We start from the raw sequence: 18,652 nt of genomic DNA, 5'->3' as shown, positions 1-18,652 counted from the left end.
TCTGCTTTCCGGCTGACCGACGCTCACAGCCAGAGCAGGAGGAGAGCAGAGCACAGCGCTGGAGGACAGACGGCTGTAGGCAAGTATGTAGTGTTTGTTTTTTTACTTTTAGGATGGTAACCAGGGTAAACATCGGGTTACTAAGCGCGGCCCTGCGCTTAGTTACCCGATGTTTACCCTGGTTACCAGCAAAGACATCGCTGAATCGGTGTCACACACGCCGATTCAGCGATGTCTACGGGGAGTCCAGCGACGAAATAAAGTTCTGGACTTTCTTCCCCGACCAGCGATCTCCCAGCAGGATCCTGATCGCTGCTGCCTGTCACACTGGACGATATCGCTAGCGAGGACGCTGCAACGTCACGGATCGCTAGCGATATCGTCTAGTGTGACAGTACCTTAAGGGTACCGTCACACAGTGGCATTTTGATCGCTACGACGGCACGATTCGTGACGTTCCAGCGATATAGTTACGATCTCGCAGTGTCTGACACGCTCCTGCGATCAGGGACCCCGCTGAGAATCGTACGTCGTAGTAGATCGTTTGAAACTTTCTTTCGTCGTCTAATGTCCCGCTGTGGCGGCATGATCGCATGGTGTAACAAAGGTGTGCACGATATTGTATACGATGTGCGCATAGTAACCAACGGCTTCTACATCGCACATACGTCATGAAATTATCGCTCCAGCGTCGTACATTGCAAAGTGTGACAGCAGTCTACGACGCTGGAGCGATATTGTTACAATGCTGGAGCGTCACGGATCGTGCCGTCGTAGCGATCAAAATGCCACTGTGTGACGGTACCCAAAGTCCTGACCTTTATCCGATTGAGATGCCGTGGCATGCCCTTAAAAACGCGGTTCATGCTCCGACAACCTCCAATGTGGCCGAATTACCACAATTCTGCAAAAATGAGTGGGCCAAAATTCCTCCAGAGCGTAGTAAAAGACTCATTGCCAGTTATCACAAACGCTTGATTGCAGTTGAATTGCTAAGGGTCTAACCAGTTATTTAGGTTTAGGGGGCAATCACTTTCACACAGGGGCCTGTAGGTTTGGATTTTTTTTTCCCTTAATAAAAAAGACATTCGTTTTAAAACTGCATTTTTTGTGTACTGGTGGTATCTATATCTAATATTTAAATTTGTTTGGTGATCTGAAACAGTTACATTTGACAAATATGCAAAAGAATAAGAAATCAGGATGGGACAAACACTTTCACACAACTGTATATACAGCTTCCTAAAAAGGTCTCATGCTAACGGTAGGGTCACATGAATGTTTTCTCCACATCCTAGAAAAATGTCCAATTATTCTGATCAGAATTGCATCAGTTTTTCTTGGACATGAACAGAGAAAAAATGATTGCAAATACAAATTCTTTGTTATTATTATATTTAATTTGTCTTAAATGAAAAAACACAAAAAGAATTGTCCTAAAGCCAAATTGGATATAATTCCACACCAAACATAAAAAAGGGGTGGACAAAAGTATTGGCACTGTTCGAATAAGCATGTGATGCTTCTCTAATTTGTGTAATTAACAGCCCCTGTAACTTACCTGTGGCACCTAACAGGTGTTGGCAATAACTAAATCACACTTGCAGCCAGTTGACATGGATTAAAGTTGACTCAACCTCTGTCCTGTGTCCTTGTGTGTACTACGTGTACTACATTGAGCATGGAGAAAAGAAAGAAGACCAAAGAACTGTCTGAGGACTTGAGAAACCAAATTGTGAGGAAGCATGAGCAATCTCAAGGCTACAAGTCCATTTCCAAAGACCTGAATGTTCCCGTGTCTACCGTGTGCAGTGTCATCAAGACGTTTAAAGCCCATGGCACTGTGGCTAACCTCCCTGGATGTGGATGGAAAAGAAATTGACAAGAGATTTCAACGCAAGATTGTGCGGATGTTGGATAAAGAACCTCGACTAACATCCAAACAAGTTCAAGCTGCCCTGCAGTCCGAGGGTACAACAGTGTTAACCCGTACTATCCGTCGGCGTCTGAATGAAAAGGGCCTGTATGGTAGGAGACCGAGGAAGACCCCACTTCTTACCCCGAGACATAAAAAAGCCAGGCTGGAGTTTGCCAAAACGTACCTGAAAAAGCCTAAAACGTTTTGGAAGAATGTTTTCTGGCCAGATGAGACAAAAGTAGAGCTTTTTGGGCAAAGGCATCAACATAGAGTTTACAGGAGAAAAAAAGGCATACAAAGAAAAGAACACGGTCCCTACAGTCAAACATGGCGGAGGTTCCCTGATGTTTTGGGGTTGCTTTGCTACCTCTGGCACTGGACTGCTTGACCGTGTGCATGGCATTATGAAGTCTGAAGACTACCAACAAATTTTGCAGCATAATGTAGGGCCCAGTGTGAGAAAGCTGGGCCTCCCTCAGAGGTCATGGGTCTTCCAGCAGGACAATGACCCAAAACACTTCAAAAAGCACTAGAAAATGGTTTGAGAGAAAGCACTGGAGACTTTTAAGGTGGCCAGCAATGAGTCCAGACCCGAATCCCATAGAAAACCTGTGGAGAGATCTAGAAATGGCAGTTTGGAGAAGGCACCCTTCAAATATCAGGGACCTGGAGCAGTTTGCCAAAGAAGAATGGTCTAAAATTCCAGCAGAGCATTGTAAGAAACTCATTGCTGGTTACCGGAAGCGGTTGGTCGCAGTTATTTTGGGTAAAGGTTGTGCACCCAAGTATTAGGCTGAGGGTGCCAATACTTTTGTCTGGCCCATTTTTGGAGTTGTGTGTGAAATGATCAATGTTTTGCTTTTTGCTTCAATCTCTTTTGTGTTTTTTCATTTAAGACAAATTAAATGAAGATAATACCAAAAAATATGTGATTGCAATCATTTTCAGGAAGAAACGGAGTATTATCTGACAGAATTGCAGGGGTGTCAATACTTTTAGCCACAACTGTAAGACCACACTCTGATGTCATCTGAGTGTGGTCTGATTTTTTTTTCCACAGAGCCATAGACTTCCATTGCCTAATTATAACAGTCACACAGATTAAAATCTGACATCTACAATTTTTTCCCTTGGACCACTTGGTCCGAAAAAAAAACGGACATGTGCACAGCCCCACTCTTTCATAGGTATGAGCTATATGTGAAAACCATGGATAACACTCGGATGGGAAAATCAGTCATGTGATTGAGCCCCAACATTGATGAATACAGGTAACCCTGTAGTGAGGTTTGGCCAAACCAAACACATCTCACCTGGTTTGGAATAAAGCTGATCTTTATCACCGCATTATTCTGTTCATGTAAATTCATGAACTCCACTCCAGGGGAGCCATATCTGATGGAAAACGTAGGCTAAGAAAACACAAGGTTGAAATGAGAGAAAATGTAAGCCATACATTCCTATTTATAAGGTTGTCTCCAAACAGACATTTAGGACATATCCGCAGGCTAAGGCCTCTTTCACACTTCCGTCTTTCAACTCCCGTCACAATCCGTCGATTTTTGAGAATGCAGGACCCTGCATTTTCCCATAGACTTGTATTAGCGACGGATTGTGACGGATGGCCATCCGTTTCATCTGTCTTTCACTGGATCCTGCATAAAAAAACGGTCCGTCGGGCAGAGAAAACGTTCAGAGGAACGTTTTTTCTGCACGTCGGAAAATCGGTCAGCAACACATCCTGCGCTGCCCGTCACTGGCTACAATGGAAGCCTATGGGCGCAGGATGCGTCGCTGCCTGTAAAAAGCAGGAATCCAGCGACGGGTCCTGTCTTTTCTAAGAGCATGCGTGGAAGAATTTCCCATTAGGGAAATTCTCTCTCGCTCTCTTTCTCTTTTTACTATTGATGCTGACTTCTCGCGAGATTTTGCAATGCAGTACTAGGTACGCTAGCTGCCGGGAGCATCGCTGTGTGGGAACGCCGGTAGGTGAGAATACTGCGATTTTTATTATTTTTTAACCTGGTTTGTGTTGTGTATGCGTTTTCGCAGCGGAAAACCGCTGCGAAGATGCATACACAACAGGTGCACATAGGCTCGACTGGTCCGTCAGAAAGACGGGCCCAGTGCACACGTTTTCCACAATCTGCACAGGATCCGTCATTTCAACGTCTTGACGGATCCTGTGCAGATTTGGAAGACTGAGGAGTGAAAGTAGCCTAAGCTTAAGTCCTTATTCATCATTGCCTTTACACATGTTTTTTGTCTGGTTTTGTGTATTTTCTGTTGTGTTTTTTTGTTTGTATTTTCAAAATTCATCATTCTATTTGAATCCTTATTTTGTTTTTACTTGTTTTCTAGTTTGTGGGTGGAGTTTAGCAATTACAGATGTTTTCAGCTCATTCTTTACAAATTCTTAAAATTTGGCCCAACTCCACTACAGCTCCCTTCATAGTCTGTCTTTTTTTATTTTAAGTACAGCAGGTTTTTTTTTAGTACAATTGTAAAAAGTTTAACTCTTTGTGTTATAGGTGTTATAGTCAATCATTCAAGACGGGGGAAAAAAAAAAAACAAAAAAAAACATTTTGACTTTCAGTAAAATTCATGAATCGTGTGCACCATTTTGAAGAATGTGGCACAGAAAATGGCAATGAATACCACAAGACAAAGGTATAGTGACTTAAAAACAGATGAATCAGGGTCATAATGTCTAGTAGAACTGTATCTCATCTCTCCATCATGGGCAAGTGTGCTCCGCTGTATTAAACACTGCAATCGAAAGGAATATTCTGCAACTACTGACAGGCACCTTTCAAAATGGGGGTTGTGGACACCCCTTTCTAGAGTTAGGCAAGACACACATCTTTAAGACATTTATGACATAACCTGTGGATATGCCATAAATGTCAGTCGCAAGAAAATCCCTGCAAACACCAATAATGACATGACTAAAATGATCAAAGGATACACTTTGATGGCTCCAGAGCGGGTCCCAATCGCCATGAGCCGTAAAGAGTCACTAAACCCAAGGGCACTTGGTTGGTGAGGAAATCCATGTTCGACGGTCTGCAAGAAAGAAAGATGATATGTGAACAAAGGCTCAAAAATATTGATAATCAGAAAAGTTATTGAGCGAAAAGGATTGCTTTCTATTTATATAATAGGACACATGGACAGGGCTTATATGGGAGAACACATCTTAGGGTTTCTGCACACAACATCTTTTTCAGGGAGTCTGCTCTGTAACCCTCCTAAAAAATTTCTAAATAAACTAAACAAGAATGAAGACTAATGTAAAAACGCCTTTCTTTTAATACGGTTGTGCTTCTTTAAGCAGCTTCAGGTTTCCAAAGCTGCAAAATGGTTTGAAGAAGAGACCTGACCAATCTTCAGGCAGTTCACCATTTTATCCATACAAAAACAACAAAATCACGACTGCTGCAAGGACACTGCAAATAAACAATCAGACTGATGGTTCAGGAAAAAGACTGCAGGCGTTTTCCTGAAAGTCTTCCTCATGCAAAACTCAATGGATATGTCAGCATCTAAAAGACATTGTGTGCACATACCTAATAGTTACTATACAGTCTGGTAGTATGTTTGGATGTCACCAAGGTGGGCAAGTAGTCTAATACAAACACTCTCTTATCAGAAAGGGTGCTACGATTACCATATTGTAAGGGGAGAAAGCATCTATTTTATTCAGTCGAGACCAAAAGGTAACCCTGAAGGAACTGCAGAGTTCCCAAGCATGGACTGGAGCAGGGTTCCCCAACTCCAGTCCTCAAGGCCCACCAACAGGTCATGTTTTCAGGATTTCCTTTGCATTGCACAGGTGATGCAATTATTACCTGGGCAAGACTAAGGAAATCCTGAAAACATGACATGTTGGTGGGCCTTGAGGACTGGAGTTGGGGACCCCTGGACTGGAGTATCTGTCCATACGACCACTATAAGCCGTACACGAAATAGGAGGCAGCCTTTATGGAAGAGTGGCCAAAAAGAAGCAGTTTTTACTTAAACTGTAAGGCTCGTTTTGAGTTTGTCAAAAGACATGTGGGAGACTACCCAAATATATGGAGGAAGGTGCGGTGGTCAAATGAGACGAAAATTGAACTTTTTGGCTACCGAAGTAAACGATATGTCTGGCACCAAACCAACACAGCTCATCATCCCGAGAACACCATCTCTACAGTGAAACATGGTGGTGGCAGCATCATTCTATGGGGATGTTATTCGACAGCAGCGACAGGGAAAACGGTCCGAGTCGAGGGGAAGATGGATGGTGCGAAAAACATCTACATACAGTGGGTACGAAAAGTATTCAGACCCCTTGAAAATTTTCACTGTTTCATTGCAGCCATTTGGTAAATTCGAAAAAGGTCAATTTTTTTTTCTCATTAATGTACAATCTGCACACCTTGACTGAAAAAAAAACACAAATATAATTTTTTGCAAATTTAATAAAAAAAGAAAAACTGAAATATCACATGGTCAAAGTATTCAGATTCTTTGCTCAGACACTCATTTAAGTCACATGTTGTCCATTTCCTTGTGATCCTTCTTGAGATGATTCTACTACTTCATTAGAGTCCACCTGTGTTTAATTAAACTGATAGGACTTGATTTGGAAAGGCACACATCTGTCTATATAAGACCTCACAGCTCACAGTGCATGTCAGACCAAATGAGAATTATGAGGTCAAAGGAACTGTCCAAGGAGCTCAGAGACAGGATTTTGGTAAGGCACAGATCTGGTCAAGGTTACAAAAGAATTTCTGCAGTATTCAAGGTTCCTAAGAGCACAGTGGCCTCCATAATCTGTAAATGGAAGAAGTTTGGGACCACCAGAAGCCTTCCTAGATCTGGACGTTCAGCCAAACTGAGCAATCGTGGGAGAAGAGCCTTGGTGAGAGAGGTAATTAAGAACCCCAAGATCACTGTGGCTGAGCTCCAGAAATACAGTAGGGAGGTGGGAGAAAGTTCCATAAAGTCAACTATCACTGCAGCCTTCCACCAGTTGGGCTTTTATGGCAGATTGGCCCGACGGAAGCCTATCCTCAGTGCAAGAAATATGAAAGCCCGCATAGTTTGCTAAAAATAAAAAAAAAACATGAAGGACTCCCAGACTATGAGAAATAAGCAGTATGTGTGGAAAAAAAACAGGCACTGCTCATCACCTGTCCAATACAATCCCAACAGTGAAAGCTGGTGGTGGCAGCATCATGCTATGGGGGTGTTTTTCAGCTGCATGGACAGGATGACTGGTTGCCATTGAGGGAAACAAGAATGCGGCCAAGTAAAGAGATATCCTGGATGAAAACCTCTTCCAGAGTGCTCTGGACCTCAGACTTGGCCGAAGTTTCACCTTCCAACAAGACAATGACCCTAAGAACACAGCTAAAATAACAAAGGAGTGGCTTCAGAACAACTCTGTGACCATTCTTGACTGGCCCAGCCACAGCCCTGACCTAAACCCAATTGAGCATCTCTGGAGAGACCTGAAAATGGCTTTCCACCAACGTTCACCACCCATCCTGACGGAACTGGAGAGGATCTGTAAGGAAGAATGGCAGAGGATCCCCAAATCCAGGTGTGAAAAACTTGTTGCCTCATTCCCAAGAAGATTCATGGCTGTACAGCTCAAAAGGGTACTTCTACTCAATACTGAGCAAAGGGTCTGAACACTTATGACCAGGTGATATTTCAGTTTTTCTTTTTTAATAAATTTGCAAAAATTACTACATTTGTTTTTTTTCAGTCAAGATGGGTGCAGAGTGTACATTAATGAGAAAAAAAATATAACTTTTTTTGAATTTACTAAATGGATGCAATGAAACATTTAAAAGGGATCTGAATACTTTCCGTACCCACTGTATATCCAGGTGCAATTTCCACCGTGACTACCTCTGCAGAATAATCTTGTCAAAATCACCTCCCCTTACTTGCGGTTTGACCTTGTCAATGCCGATGAAGCAAATCATCCCAGTGTCAAAACCATGGGAACCATTAATATGTCTGGCGATGATGCACGATTCATGCTGAATGGGACTATTGCGCTCCACGAAGCGGTCCAGAGACCAGATGAGGTGCATTATACTGTCACTAATTGCTGGATGTGGTGTGAGGGCATTCGCGTACTATGCGCCTCAACATGCAGTCTACTGACTGGCAAGAACATCATACTCCCATGCCCAATGGCGGACCGCACACTGGTAACCAGATATGATGCGGTTAGTGAAATGACATCACTTCCGGGCCGATCGCATTCCACGATGCGGTCCAAGACATTGAGGTGGAGTCACACGCCGGCACAAAGGAGGATTTAGCACGCCTCTATTTAAAAACAGAACAAGATGGAGGGACCACATGCACCAACGATTTTATATCTGGGTTGTGTCAAGTTTTTGCTCCCCTGATGAATTTCCTGTACTGGGGAGGAAAGGCGTATGGTGAAAATAAAACACTATGGTGGGCACATCCTAGCAGTCTACACTTGGGGGCTGTCCTTGTGAGGGCAGAAGCAATACAGGGGCATGACAGGGGATGATGGGAAACCTCCCCCACCCCTACATGTAATCATCTTGTCTGTTCCTGCGTGTCTTCAACGTGCTAATGATGGAACTGAATGAATTGATGAGACCAAACCATTTATTATTGAGCACTGCTTCAAGCACTTTATTACTCCGTTTATCCATTATGTCACTTTTGTGCATGTCTGGAGTTTTTAGATTTATAGACTAAAGGAAGGATGGATGATCTCTCCTTGCTGCCTTCCTACTGCCCCTGAAGAGTATAACTATCAGTGAGTTTAAACAACTACACTAGTGTTGATTATTTGGTTTGGTTGTGTGTTTTGGATCATTCCTTGCTGAAATGTCCACCCTCGTTTCATTATCACCCTGGTAAATGGCAGCAGATCTTTATCAAGGATATCTTGTTGGTGCATTTGTCCATTCATTCTTCTTTTAAGGGCAACCTGTCAGCAGGATTGTGCACAGTAACCTACATAGAGTGTCAGGTTGGCGCTGTTATACTGATTAACATGATACCTTGGTTGATTATATCCCTCTTGTGGTTCTTTTTAATCTTTATTTTCAGCTTAGAGTTAATGATATTGCTCTTGCTCAATTAACATCAAGAACGGTTATCACTAGGACACTAAATATGAGTTTATGCTGCAGAGCAGGGGCCACGGCTGGCACCTGCCTGCAAAACGGTTTTCTTTTCTCCAGTATGTACAAATATTCATTATGCAAACTAGGAGGCAGGTCATTGAAGGTTCAGTGACCTGTCGGCAGTCTGCATTATGAATACCTAATCAGAGCACCACATGAAGACCCCCCACAGGCCGCCCGGAGCACGAGCATATCATTAATTGAAAACAAACATTAAACAACAACCACAAGACTGATTTCATCACCCAGGTATCATTGCAATCAATATAACGGCGTTGACCTGACACTGTAGGTTACTGAGCACAATCCTGCTGACAGGTTCCCATTTCAAAGGGAACCTGTCAGGTCTGCCCTCCAACCCAGAAGCATTCACTACTTCATTATAATGTTATTCAGTTAAATAAATGTAAAAAAACAAAATCAAAATTACATTTACAAGGTTCCCTTTTCCTATGCTAAATAGGGATTTGACTAGTCGATGGGGCGTTTGTTTCCCCAGACTAGTCAGCCCTCTTGCCCCTGTGGGCGTTATAACAATTTGCACGAGCTGGCGTCATCACCAGCATGCACAAAACTCAAGCATGCACGCCGCCCATTTTGACAGTGTCACTGCACCTCTGTAACCAGGTGTACGCTTCCTAGCTGCAGAGGCGCACTGCGCATGACCAGAACTTCAGAAGATGTAACCAGTGCCATGGGCTTGTTTTGCAACAATAAGGTTGCAGAGGTCTTGAGATTGCTCACTGGTTTAGACCATCATGAGGTGTTTCTTGAGTGACACCTTGGTAATGAGACACCCTTTTATAGGCCATCAGTTGAACCAGCTAATATTTTCCACTAAGTGACAGGATTGCTTTCTAATTACCAATAGATTACAGCTGGTGGCATGACTTTCCATGGCTTTTTGCACCACTGTTCTTCATGTATTCAATACACTTTCCCGGTGTCATTTCTCATTACTACACAATTTATACAATTACACATACATACATAGTTGTGTGGATCTTTAAAATCGTATTAAAACTTGGATCAATACACTGTATGGAAATGTAGTATATATGTATATAAGGAAAGAGGCTGACAGAACAAAATAGCTGCACACAGATTGGAAAATAGGACATCTTAGTTCAGTATCCGCTTTGTACGCAGCTGTGTGCTAAGAATTTACATGTCTCTATAAGAGTCCCATGATCTCTGAGCGATTATCTACAGGAATCCTGGTAAGGTGGATTATAGGAACTAAAACATCAATACGAGCTTAACTGGACTAGAGAAAAAGAAAGTCTATAAGCCCACGAGTTGGCAAAGAAGCGTGGGAAAAACGATACTGGATATTCTGCTCTCTGCAAGGTTTTAGTTCTTTTCTAAGTGACGTGTAATTCAACCAGCACAGACTGACATCATCCCTCCTGCACAATAATAAGTGGTTTGTACTCTGGTTGTGATTATTAGTGATGCCTGCCCTGTAACGCTTTCATGAGACTGATTCGGCATTAGTGACACATTTTGCAAGACTCACCCAACCGGTTTATCTGGAACAGTCATTTTAATATAAACGTCTGCAACTGTACTAAGGTGGGTCAGGGATACAGTAATGAAATAACGAAGACCCTGGAGTGCCTGAACTCACAGGGGATGGGCTCCCACTCACTGACGGCACATTGGCACGCACTTCACTTTCTAACTTTTGAATACACATGCACCATAACTTGCCCAGAACTTCTGGCTACAGTGACCAGAGGAATTTTGGATGTGCATCAGTTTCCGCAACCCCAGCTTCCTGTCCGTGGGGAGCCAATAGCTAGTAATGTGTATGGTGTAAGGCTCATTTGCTTTGGTATATGGGGTCGGTTGAGAGGAGGATATTTTCGGTCAGTGTTCCCAATGGACTGCACACAATGAAAGTCCATGGAGAATTTCACATGCAAGCATCACTCTTCCTTTTGGGGAATGAGTCTCTTAAAAGTGTGTTGAACGGCCAACCGTACTACACTCGGATCACAGTCACGTTGGCAATTTGAGAAAGTGACTGAGAAATCATATCCTTGTTTGGCAATTACCGTATTTTTCAGACTAAGTTACACCCCAAATTTTCAGAAGGAAAATGGGGGGAAAAAATTAATGCAACAAATGGGGGTCCGTCTTACAGTCCTGAATTCAGCTTACTTGGGGGGGGGGGGGGAAATCGGCAGCACTGGTGGACCAGAGCCACAAGGGCTGTTTGGTGGTCCGACGATGACATGACCCAGACTGATGCGCAGGTGTGGCGGTGCTCGGTGGTGCGGGGGTTACTGCGACATTTTGTGGGAGCCCGAGTCCCCGTGGGAAAATGGCCCCCTGAGGCGGCGCATACGCAGACAGATCTCGTCCCGATCTAGGGAGATGAGATCTTTGAGCCAACATCTCAATCTGCGCATGCGCTGGCGGCCATTTTTCACATTTTCCCGGAGACCACAGCATTGAGGCAATAGAAGTGTGGGGGCTCCGAGCTTTCACAAAATGTTGGCTTAGCGCCTCGCACCACAGAGCACTGCTGAACCTACCGCACCAGGCTGGGATGGGAGCGAGTTCATCGCCCTGCAGCATCGGACCACCGGAAGAAACGCCAGACTCCTGCTTCCTCCACGCTAACTGTAAGTACATCCCGACTATTAAGACGCACCCCCGTTTTGTCCCCAAATTTTTTTGGGGGAAAGTGCGTTTTATAGTCCGAAAAATACGGTGCATGGTCATCACCATTTTCTCACTGGCGGTTTAGCAATCTGTACTATATAATCATTCTGCCCTTGCTGTATTAGATATCATCTTTCTTTGGCTTTCTTGTGAGCCTGAGATAGATTAAGTTTATACATAGCAGCTGATCTGAGGAGGCACAGCAGCATGGAGGAGGAACAGCCTAAACCAATGAGGAGACAGGAGGTGTGTCTCAGACTACTTCAGACTTCCTGTAGACATTGGAGATAATCTGTAGTCAAAGATTATATATCTCTGCCTTAACCCCTTAATGACCACCAATACGTCTTTTTACTGACCTGAGATATAAGGGAATAGCATCTCCCCCTACAGTTGACAACCCAGCAGCTGTCGGCTGCACATTATAGCTAACAACTTGCTGCATCAGCCATGATCAGTGTTGGCACTGTCCATATCTGTTTAACCCCTTAGATGCTGCTGTCAAAATTGACTACATCATATAAATGGTTTACAGAGTGGGGGCTTCCTATTTATCCCAATTGGTGCCCTCAGACCATGATGTTGTGGTCCTTTTGTTTGCCAAGGCAATTCACAGCCAATAGCGGCCTTAGAGTCTGCCGGCTATAGCTGCCTGTTCAGAAGTTAGTGACATTTAGGTGGTAAGAATACACTTTTCCGCTTCTGTTATGCCACTTTGCATTAATTCCTGAAAAGCACCTCAAGGGTTAACAAACTACCTGACAGCAGTTACAATATGTTGAGGGGTGCAGTTTTTAAAATGGAGTCCTATATATTGGAGAATCCCCCCAAATGATACCTAAAGTCACTTCAACCATGGATAAGTCCCTAAAAAAAATAATGTCTAAATCTCCTTGAACAAAATGAAAAATTACAGCTAACATTTTTAAAACCTCCTGAAACGCTAACAAAATAAAATAACATTCTATAAGCGCTGCTGATCTAAAGCCGACATGTGGGAAATGTTATTTATTCAGGTTTTTCTGTGGTATGACTACCTGGATTAAAGGGATCATCATTCAAAGTTCGAAAATTGCAATTTTTTTTTTTTTATACATTTTTGTTTATAAAAAGTATCGACTATTATACATTATAAACGTAACAAAAAAAAAAATCTCAAAATCACTGGGATTTGTTGAAGCGTTCCAGAGTTATTACCACAAAGTGACACTGGTCAGATTTCAAAAATTTGGCCCAGTCACTAAGGGGTTAATGCAGCTTATATTTTTTAAAAAAACAGTAAGATCTAAGAAAAATAAATGGAATCATTTTTGAGCTGCTAGACATTCATTTTAGCTCTTAAAAATTCATAAAAAAAAACAAAAAAAAAAAACAGTGATGTCTGAGTATTTTTAAACCTTTCTACATAGGGAATATATTATATGTGCACACATTTAGTGTATACAAAAACAATAAATGTGTGTGTTGGCAGACATGAACCTCCTGGGACGTCCCTGTGGATAAAGGGACTTTTTTCTGATAACACTACCGAGGATTTGCTATTTATGGACAACAATACACTCACATGACATAGTTATTTAGGCTCACCAAAGCTTAACATCCACTGTATATTTATGTAACAATTACTTCTGGATGTAATCTTCCAGTTCTCTTTCCTATAAATTAGTTGCTCCAGTTTCTCAGGAATCCTTCGTAAAGATTTCTCAAGGGACCCTGAACGTTGAAGCATGGCTGCTTTCCTATGACACACAATAACCAGAGGCAGGTCGCCTGCACACCGTAAACTAGGCCAAAATCATTTCTTGTCCACAGCCAGCAATGTCTACCCAACTGCAGTACATCCACATTGAGCTATTCTGAACAGTTTGATTTTTTCACGCAAAAAAAAGAAAAGTGTGATACATTTTTCAGGCACATTTATATGCATTTAACACCCGGGCCATTTTCCTTTTTTTTTTTTTCTCTTTTTTACCATGTTCACCAAATACTAAAACTGATCTGCCATTATGATTCTCCAGGTCATTACGAGTTTATAGACACCAAACATGTCTAGGTTGGTTTTTATTTAACCCCTTAGTGACAGAGCCAATTTGGTACTTAATGACCGAGCCAATTTTTGCAATTCTGACCACTGTCACTTTATGAGGTTATAACTCTGGAACGCTTCAACGGATCCCGCTGATTCTGAGATTGTTTTTTCGTGACATATTGTACTTCATGTTAGTGGTAACATTTCTTCGATATTACTTGCGATTATTTATGAAAAAAACGGAAATATGGCGAACATTTTTAAAATTTTGCAATTTTCAAAGTTTGTATTTTTATGCCCTTAAATCAGAGAGATATGTCACGAAAAATAGTTAATAAATAACATTTCCCACATGTCTACTTTACATCAGCACAATTTTGGAAACAAAATTTTTTTTGTTAGGGAGTTATAAGGGTTAAAAGTTGACCAGCAATTTCTCATTTTTACAACACCATTTTTTTTTTTTTTTTTTAGGGACCACATCACATTTGAAGTCATTTTGAGGGGTCTATATGATAGAAAATAACGAAGTATGACACCATTCTAAAAACTACACCCCTCAAGGTGCTCAAAACCACATTCAAGAAGTTTATTAACCCTTTACGTGCTTCACAGGAACTGAAACAATGTGGAAGGATAAAATGAACATGTAACTTTTTTTTGCAAACATCTTAATTCAGAACCATTTTTTTTATTTTCACAAGTGTAAAAACAGAAATGTAACCATAAATTTTGTTATGCAATTTCTCCTTAATACGCCAATACCCAATATGTGGGGGTAAACCACTGTTTGGGCGCACCGCAGAGCTTGGAAGAGGAGGAGTGCTGTTTTACTTTTTCAATGTAGAATTGTCTGGAATTGAGATCGGACGCCATGTCGCGTTTGGAGAGCCCCTGATGTGCCTAAACAGTGGAAACCCCCCACAAGTGACCCCATTTTGGAAACTAGACCCCTTAAGGAACTTATTTAGATGTGTGGTGAGCACTTTAAACCCCCAGGTGCTTCACAGAAGTTTATAACGTAGAGCCGTGAAAATAAAAAAAAAAAAACGCAATTTTTCTACAAAAATGATCTTTTTGCCCCCAAGTTTTTATTTTCACAAGGGTAACAGGAGAAATTGGACCACAATAGTTGTTGTCCAATTTATCCCGAGTACACTGATGTGCCATATGTGGGGGTAAACCACTGTTTGGGCACACGGCAGAGCTCGGAAGGGAAGGAGCGCCGTTTTGGAATGCAGACTTTGATAGAATGGTCTGTGGGCGTTATGTTGCGATTGCAGAGCCCCTGATGTACCTAAACAGTAGTAACCCCCCACAAGTGACCCCGTTTTGGAAACTAGACCCCCCCAAGGAACTTATCTAGATGTGTGGTGAGAACTTTGAATGCCCAAGTGCTTCACAGAAGTTTATAATGCAGAGTCATGAAAATAAAAAATATTTTTTTTTCCACAAAAAAGATTTTGTAGCCCCCAAGTTTTTATTTTCACAAAGGTAACAGGAGAAATTGGACCCCAAAAGTTGTTGTCCAATTTATCCCGAGTACGCCGATGCCCCATATGTGGGGGTAAACCACTGTTTGGGCGCACGGCAGAGCTCAGAAGGGAGGGAGCACCATTTGATTTTTTGAGCACAAAATTGGCTGTCGTGTTTGGAGACCCCCTGATGTACCTAAACAGTGGAAACCCCCCAATTCTAGCTCCAACCCTAACCCCAACACACCCCTAACCCTAATCCCAACCCGATCCATAATCCTAATCACTAACCCTAACAATAATCACAACCCTTACCCCAAAACAACCCTAATGTCAACCCTAACCATAACCCTAATCAAAACCCTAAATCCAACACACCCCTAATCCTAATCTCAACCCTAACCTCAAACCTAACCCTAATCCCAATACACCCCTAATCACAACCCTAACCTTAACCCTAATCCCAAACCTAACCCTAATGCCAACCCTAACCCTAATGCCAACCCTAACCCTAATACCAACCCTAATCTAAACCCTAACCCTAATCCCAACTCTAACCCTAACTTTAGCCGCAACCCTAGCCCTAACTTGAGCTCCAACCCTAACCCTAAGGCTACTTTCACACTTGCGTTTGGCATCCGTCGCAATCCGTCGTTTTGGACAAAAAACAGATCCTGCAAATGTGCCCGCAAGATACGGTTTTTGCCCATAGACCTGTATTGCCGACGGATGGCCACACATCGCGTCCGTCGTGCACTGGATCAGTTGTGTTTTGGCGGACCGTCGGCACAAAAAAGTTCAACGTAACTTTTTTTGTACGTAGCGTCCGCCATTTCTGACCGCGCATGCGTGGCCGTAACTCCGCCCCCTCCTTCCCAGGACATAGATTGGGCAGCGGATGCGTTGAAAAACTACATCCGCTGCCCATGTTGTGCACAATTTTCACAACGTGTGTCGGTATGTCGGTCCGACGCATTGCGACAGCCCCGTACCGACGTAAGTGTGAAAGAAGCCTAACCCTAAATTTAGCCCCAACCCTAACCCTAGCCCTAATCCTAACCCTAATTTTAGCCCCAACTGCTCTTCTCCTGCCGGCCAGCAGATGGCGACAGATGGCGGGCGCACTGCGCATGCGCACGCCATTTTCTTTTGCCATGAAGACGCCGGCGGCCAGGAGGAGCAGCAGGAGGACCCAGGGACACCGGTAAGTATGGCAGGGTCACCGAATCCCCCTATTTCTCTGTCCTCTGATGTGCGATCACATCAGAGGACAGAGATTAACACATTACTTTTTTTTTGCAGTCGCCGGTAAACAGTTAATTACCGGCGATCGCAAAACAGGGGTCGGTAAAACCGACCCCGATCACGTTCTTTGGGGTCTCGGCTACTCCCGGTGCCAGCCAGCGGGCGCACTGCGCCCGCCATTTTTTTTGCCGGAAAAAGATGGTGGCGCCCATCGGGAGCCACGAGGAGCACCGGGGGAGACAGGTAAGTATTGGGGGGCTACCTGGGACCCCATTTCTCTGTCCTCTGATGTGCGATCACATCGGAGGACAGAGAAATTAAAAAGAAATTGCGTTTTTTGTTTGTTTGTTTTTTCGATCGCCGGTAAACGGTTAATTACCGGCGATCGCAAAAGCGGGTCGGTAAAAACCGACCAGAATCATGTTCTCTGGAGTCTCGGCTTCCCCCGGCAGCCGAGACCCCGGAGAAAATCGGACTCTGGGGGGCGCTATTTACTTTTTCCACAGCGCCGTTAATTAACGGCTCTGTGGTTTAAGTACCCTTAGCGGCCGCCGTTAAAAGGCGTATCGGCGGTCGTTAAGGGGTTAAGTTGTGAAAACAAAATTCCAAAATTTGTTTAAAAAAATGGCACCATTTTCTGAGACCTGTAGCGGCTCCATTTTTTGTGATCTGGGGTTGGGTGAGGGCTTATTTTTGGGGCGCCGAGCTGATGATTCTTACCAATACCATTTTCGTGTAGATACCATGTTTTAATTGCCCATTATTGCAATGTAGCAGCAACCAAAAAACGTAACTCTGCCATTTTTAATCTTTTACTCGTTACGCAGTTTAGCGATCGGGTTAAATTTTTTTACATTAATAGATCAGGCGATTCTGAACGCGGCGATAACATGTGAATATTAGATTTTTTGCTATTGTTTTATTTTGAATGGGGCGAAAGGGGGTGATTTGAACTACCGTTTATACTTGAGTATAAGCCAACCGGATTATAAGCTGAGACCCCTAATTTTGCCACAAAAAACTGGGAAAACTTAATGACTCGAGTATAAGCCTAGGGTGGAAAATGCAGCAGCTACTGGTAAATTTCAAAAATTAAAATAGATACCAATAAAAGTAAAATTAATTGAGACATCAGTAGGTTAAGTGTTTTTGAATATCCATGTTGAATCAGGAGCCTCATATAATGCTCCATAAAGTTTATGATGGGCCCCATAAGATGCTCCATATTAAAATATGCCCCATATAATGCTGCACAAATGCTGATTATGGCCCCATAAGATTCTCCATGTAAACATTTGCCCCATATGCTGTTGCTGCGATTAAAAAATAAATAAATAAAAAAATTACATACTCACCTCTCATCGCTCAGGCCCCCGGCACTTGCTATATTCACGTGCTACCCGTTCCACCGCCGCCGGCCGCTGCTGCGTCTTCCCCATCCTCTGCACTGACTGTTCAGGCAGAGGGCGGCGGACACACTAATCTCGTCATTGCGCCCTCTGACCTGAGCGTCAGTGCAGAGGACGGGGAAGACGCAGCGGCGGAACGGAGAGCAGGTGAATATTGTGCACTCAATTATACTCACCTGCTCCTGGCGCGGTGTCCCTGGTTCCCCGGCAGCTTCTTCCTGTAGTGAGCGGTCACATGGTACCGCTCATTACAGTAATGAATATGCAGCTCCATCCCTATGGGAGTGGAGTGGGGTTCATATTCATTACTGTAATGAGCGGTACTGTAATGAGCGGAAGAAGCTGTCAGCTCCGGGGAACCAGGGACCTCGCCAGGAGCAGGTGAGTATGATTACACAGCTGCTGCTCCACCTCCCCTGCCGACCCCTGGGAATGACTCGAGTATAAGCCGAGAGGAGCAATTTAAGCCTAAAAAAAAAAAATTGGGCTGAATTTCTCGGCTTATACTCAAGTACATATGGTTTTTTTTTTTTTTTTTAATTTTTAAAAACTTTTTTTCACTTTTTGCATGCTTCAATAGTCTCCATGGGAGACTAGATGCTGCAGTACTTTGATAACCTCTGCTACAAACCGGAGATGATCAGATCGCTTGTGTGCTACAGAAATGCTCGCTTGCACGACCACGGGGCGGTGCTCATAGCAATCTGGCAATGACAATCATAGA

At 43.2% G+C, this 18,652-nt stretch overlaps 1 protein-coding gene across 5 annotated transcripts in view; it reads right to left on the bottom strand.

Annotated features, from left to right (window-relative positions):
- Positions 1–18,652, bottom strand: part of LLGL2 (LLGL scribble cell polarity complex component 2) — a 128,898-nt gene that overhangs the window by 57,146 nt on the left and 53,100 nt on the right. For all 5 annotated transcript variants that reach the window (XM_069752360.1, XM_069752362.1, XM_069752361.1 and 2 more), the window contains exons 3-4: positions 4,888–4,985; positions 3,232–3,313 (exon numbers count right to left, since the gene is read on the bottom strand). In XM_069752360.1, the coding sequence (XP_069608461.1) occupies positions 3,232–3,313; positions 4,888–4,985 (180 nt within the window). The remainder of the gene's footprint in view (positions 1–3,231; positions 3,314–4,887; positions 4,986–18,652) is intronic.

This window comes from Ranitomeya imitator, chromosome 2 (assembly GCF_032444005.1).
Source record: "Ranitomeya imitator isolate aRanImi1 chromosome 2, aRanImi1.pri, whole genome shotgun sequence".
Classification (NCBI taxonomy): domain Eukaryota; kingdom Metazoa; phylum Chordata; class Amphibia; order Anura; family Dendrobatidae; genus Ranitomeya; species Ranitomeya imitator.
The sequence above is the reverse complement of the archived record's forward strand: the minus strand, read 5'-3'. Positions and strand labels throughout refer to the sequence as shown.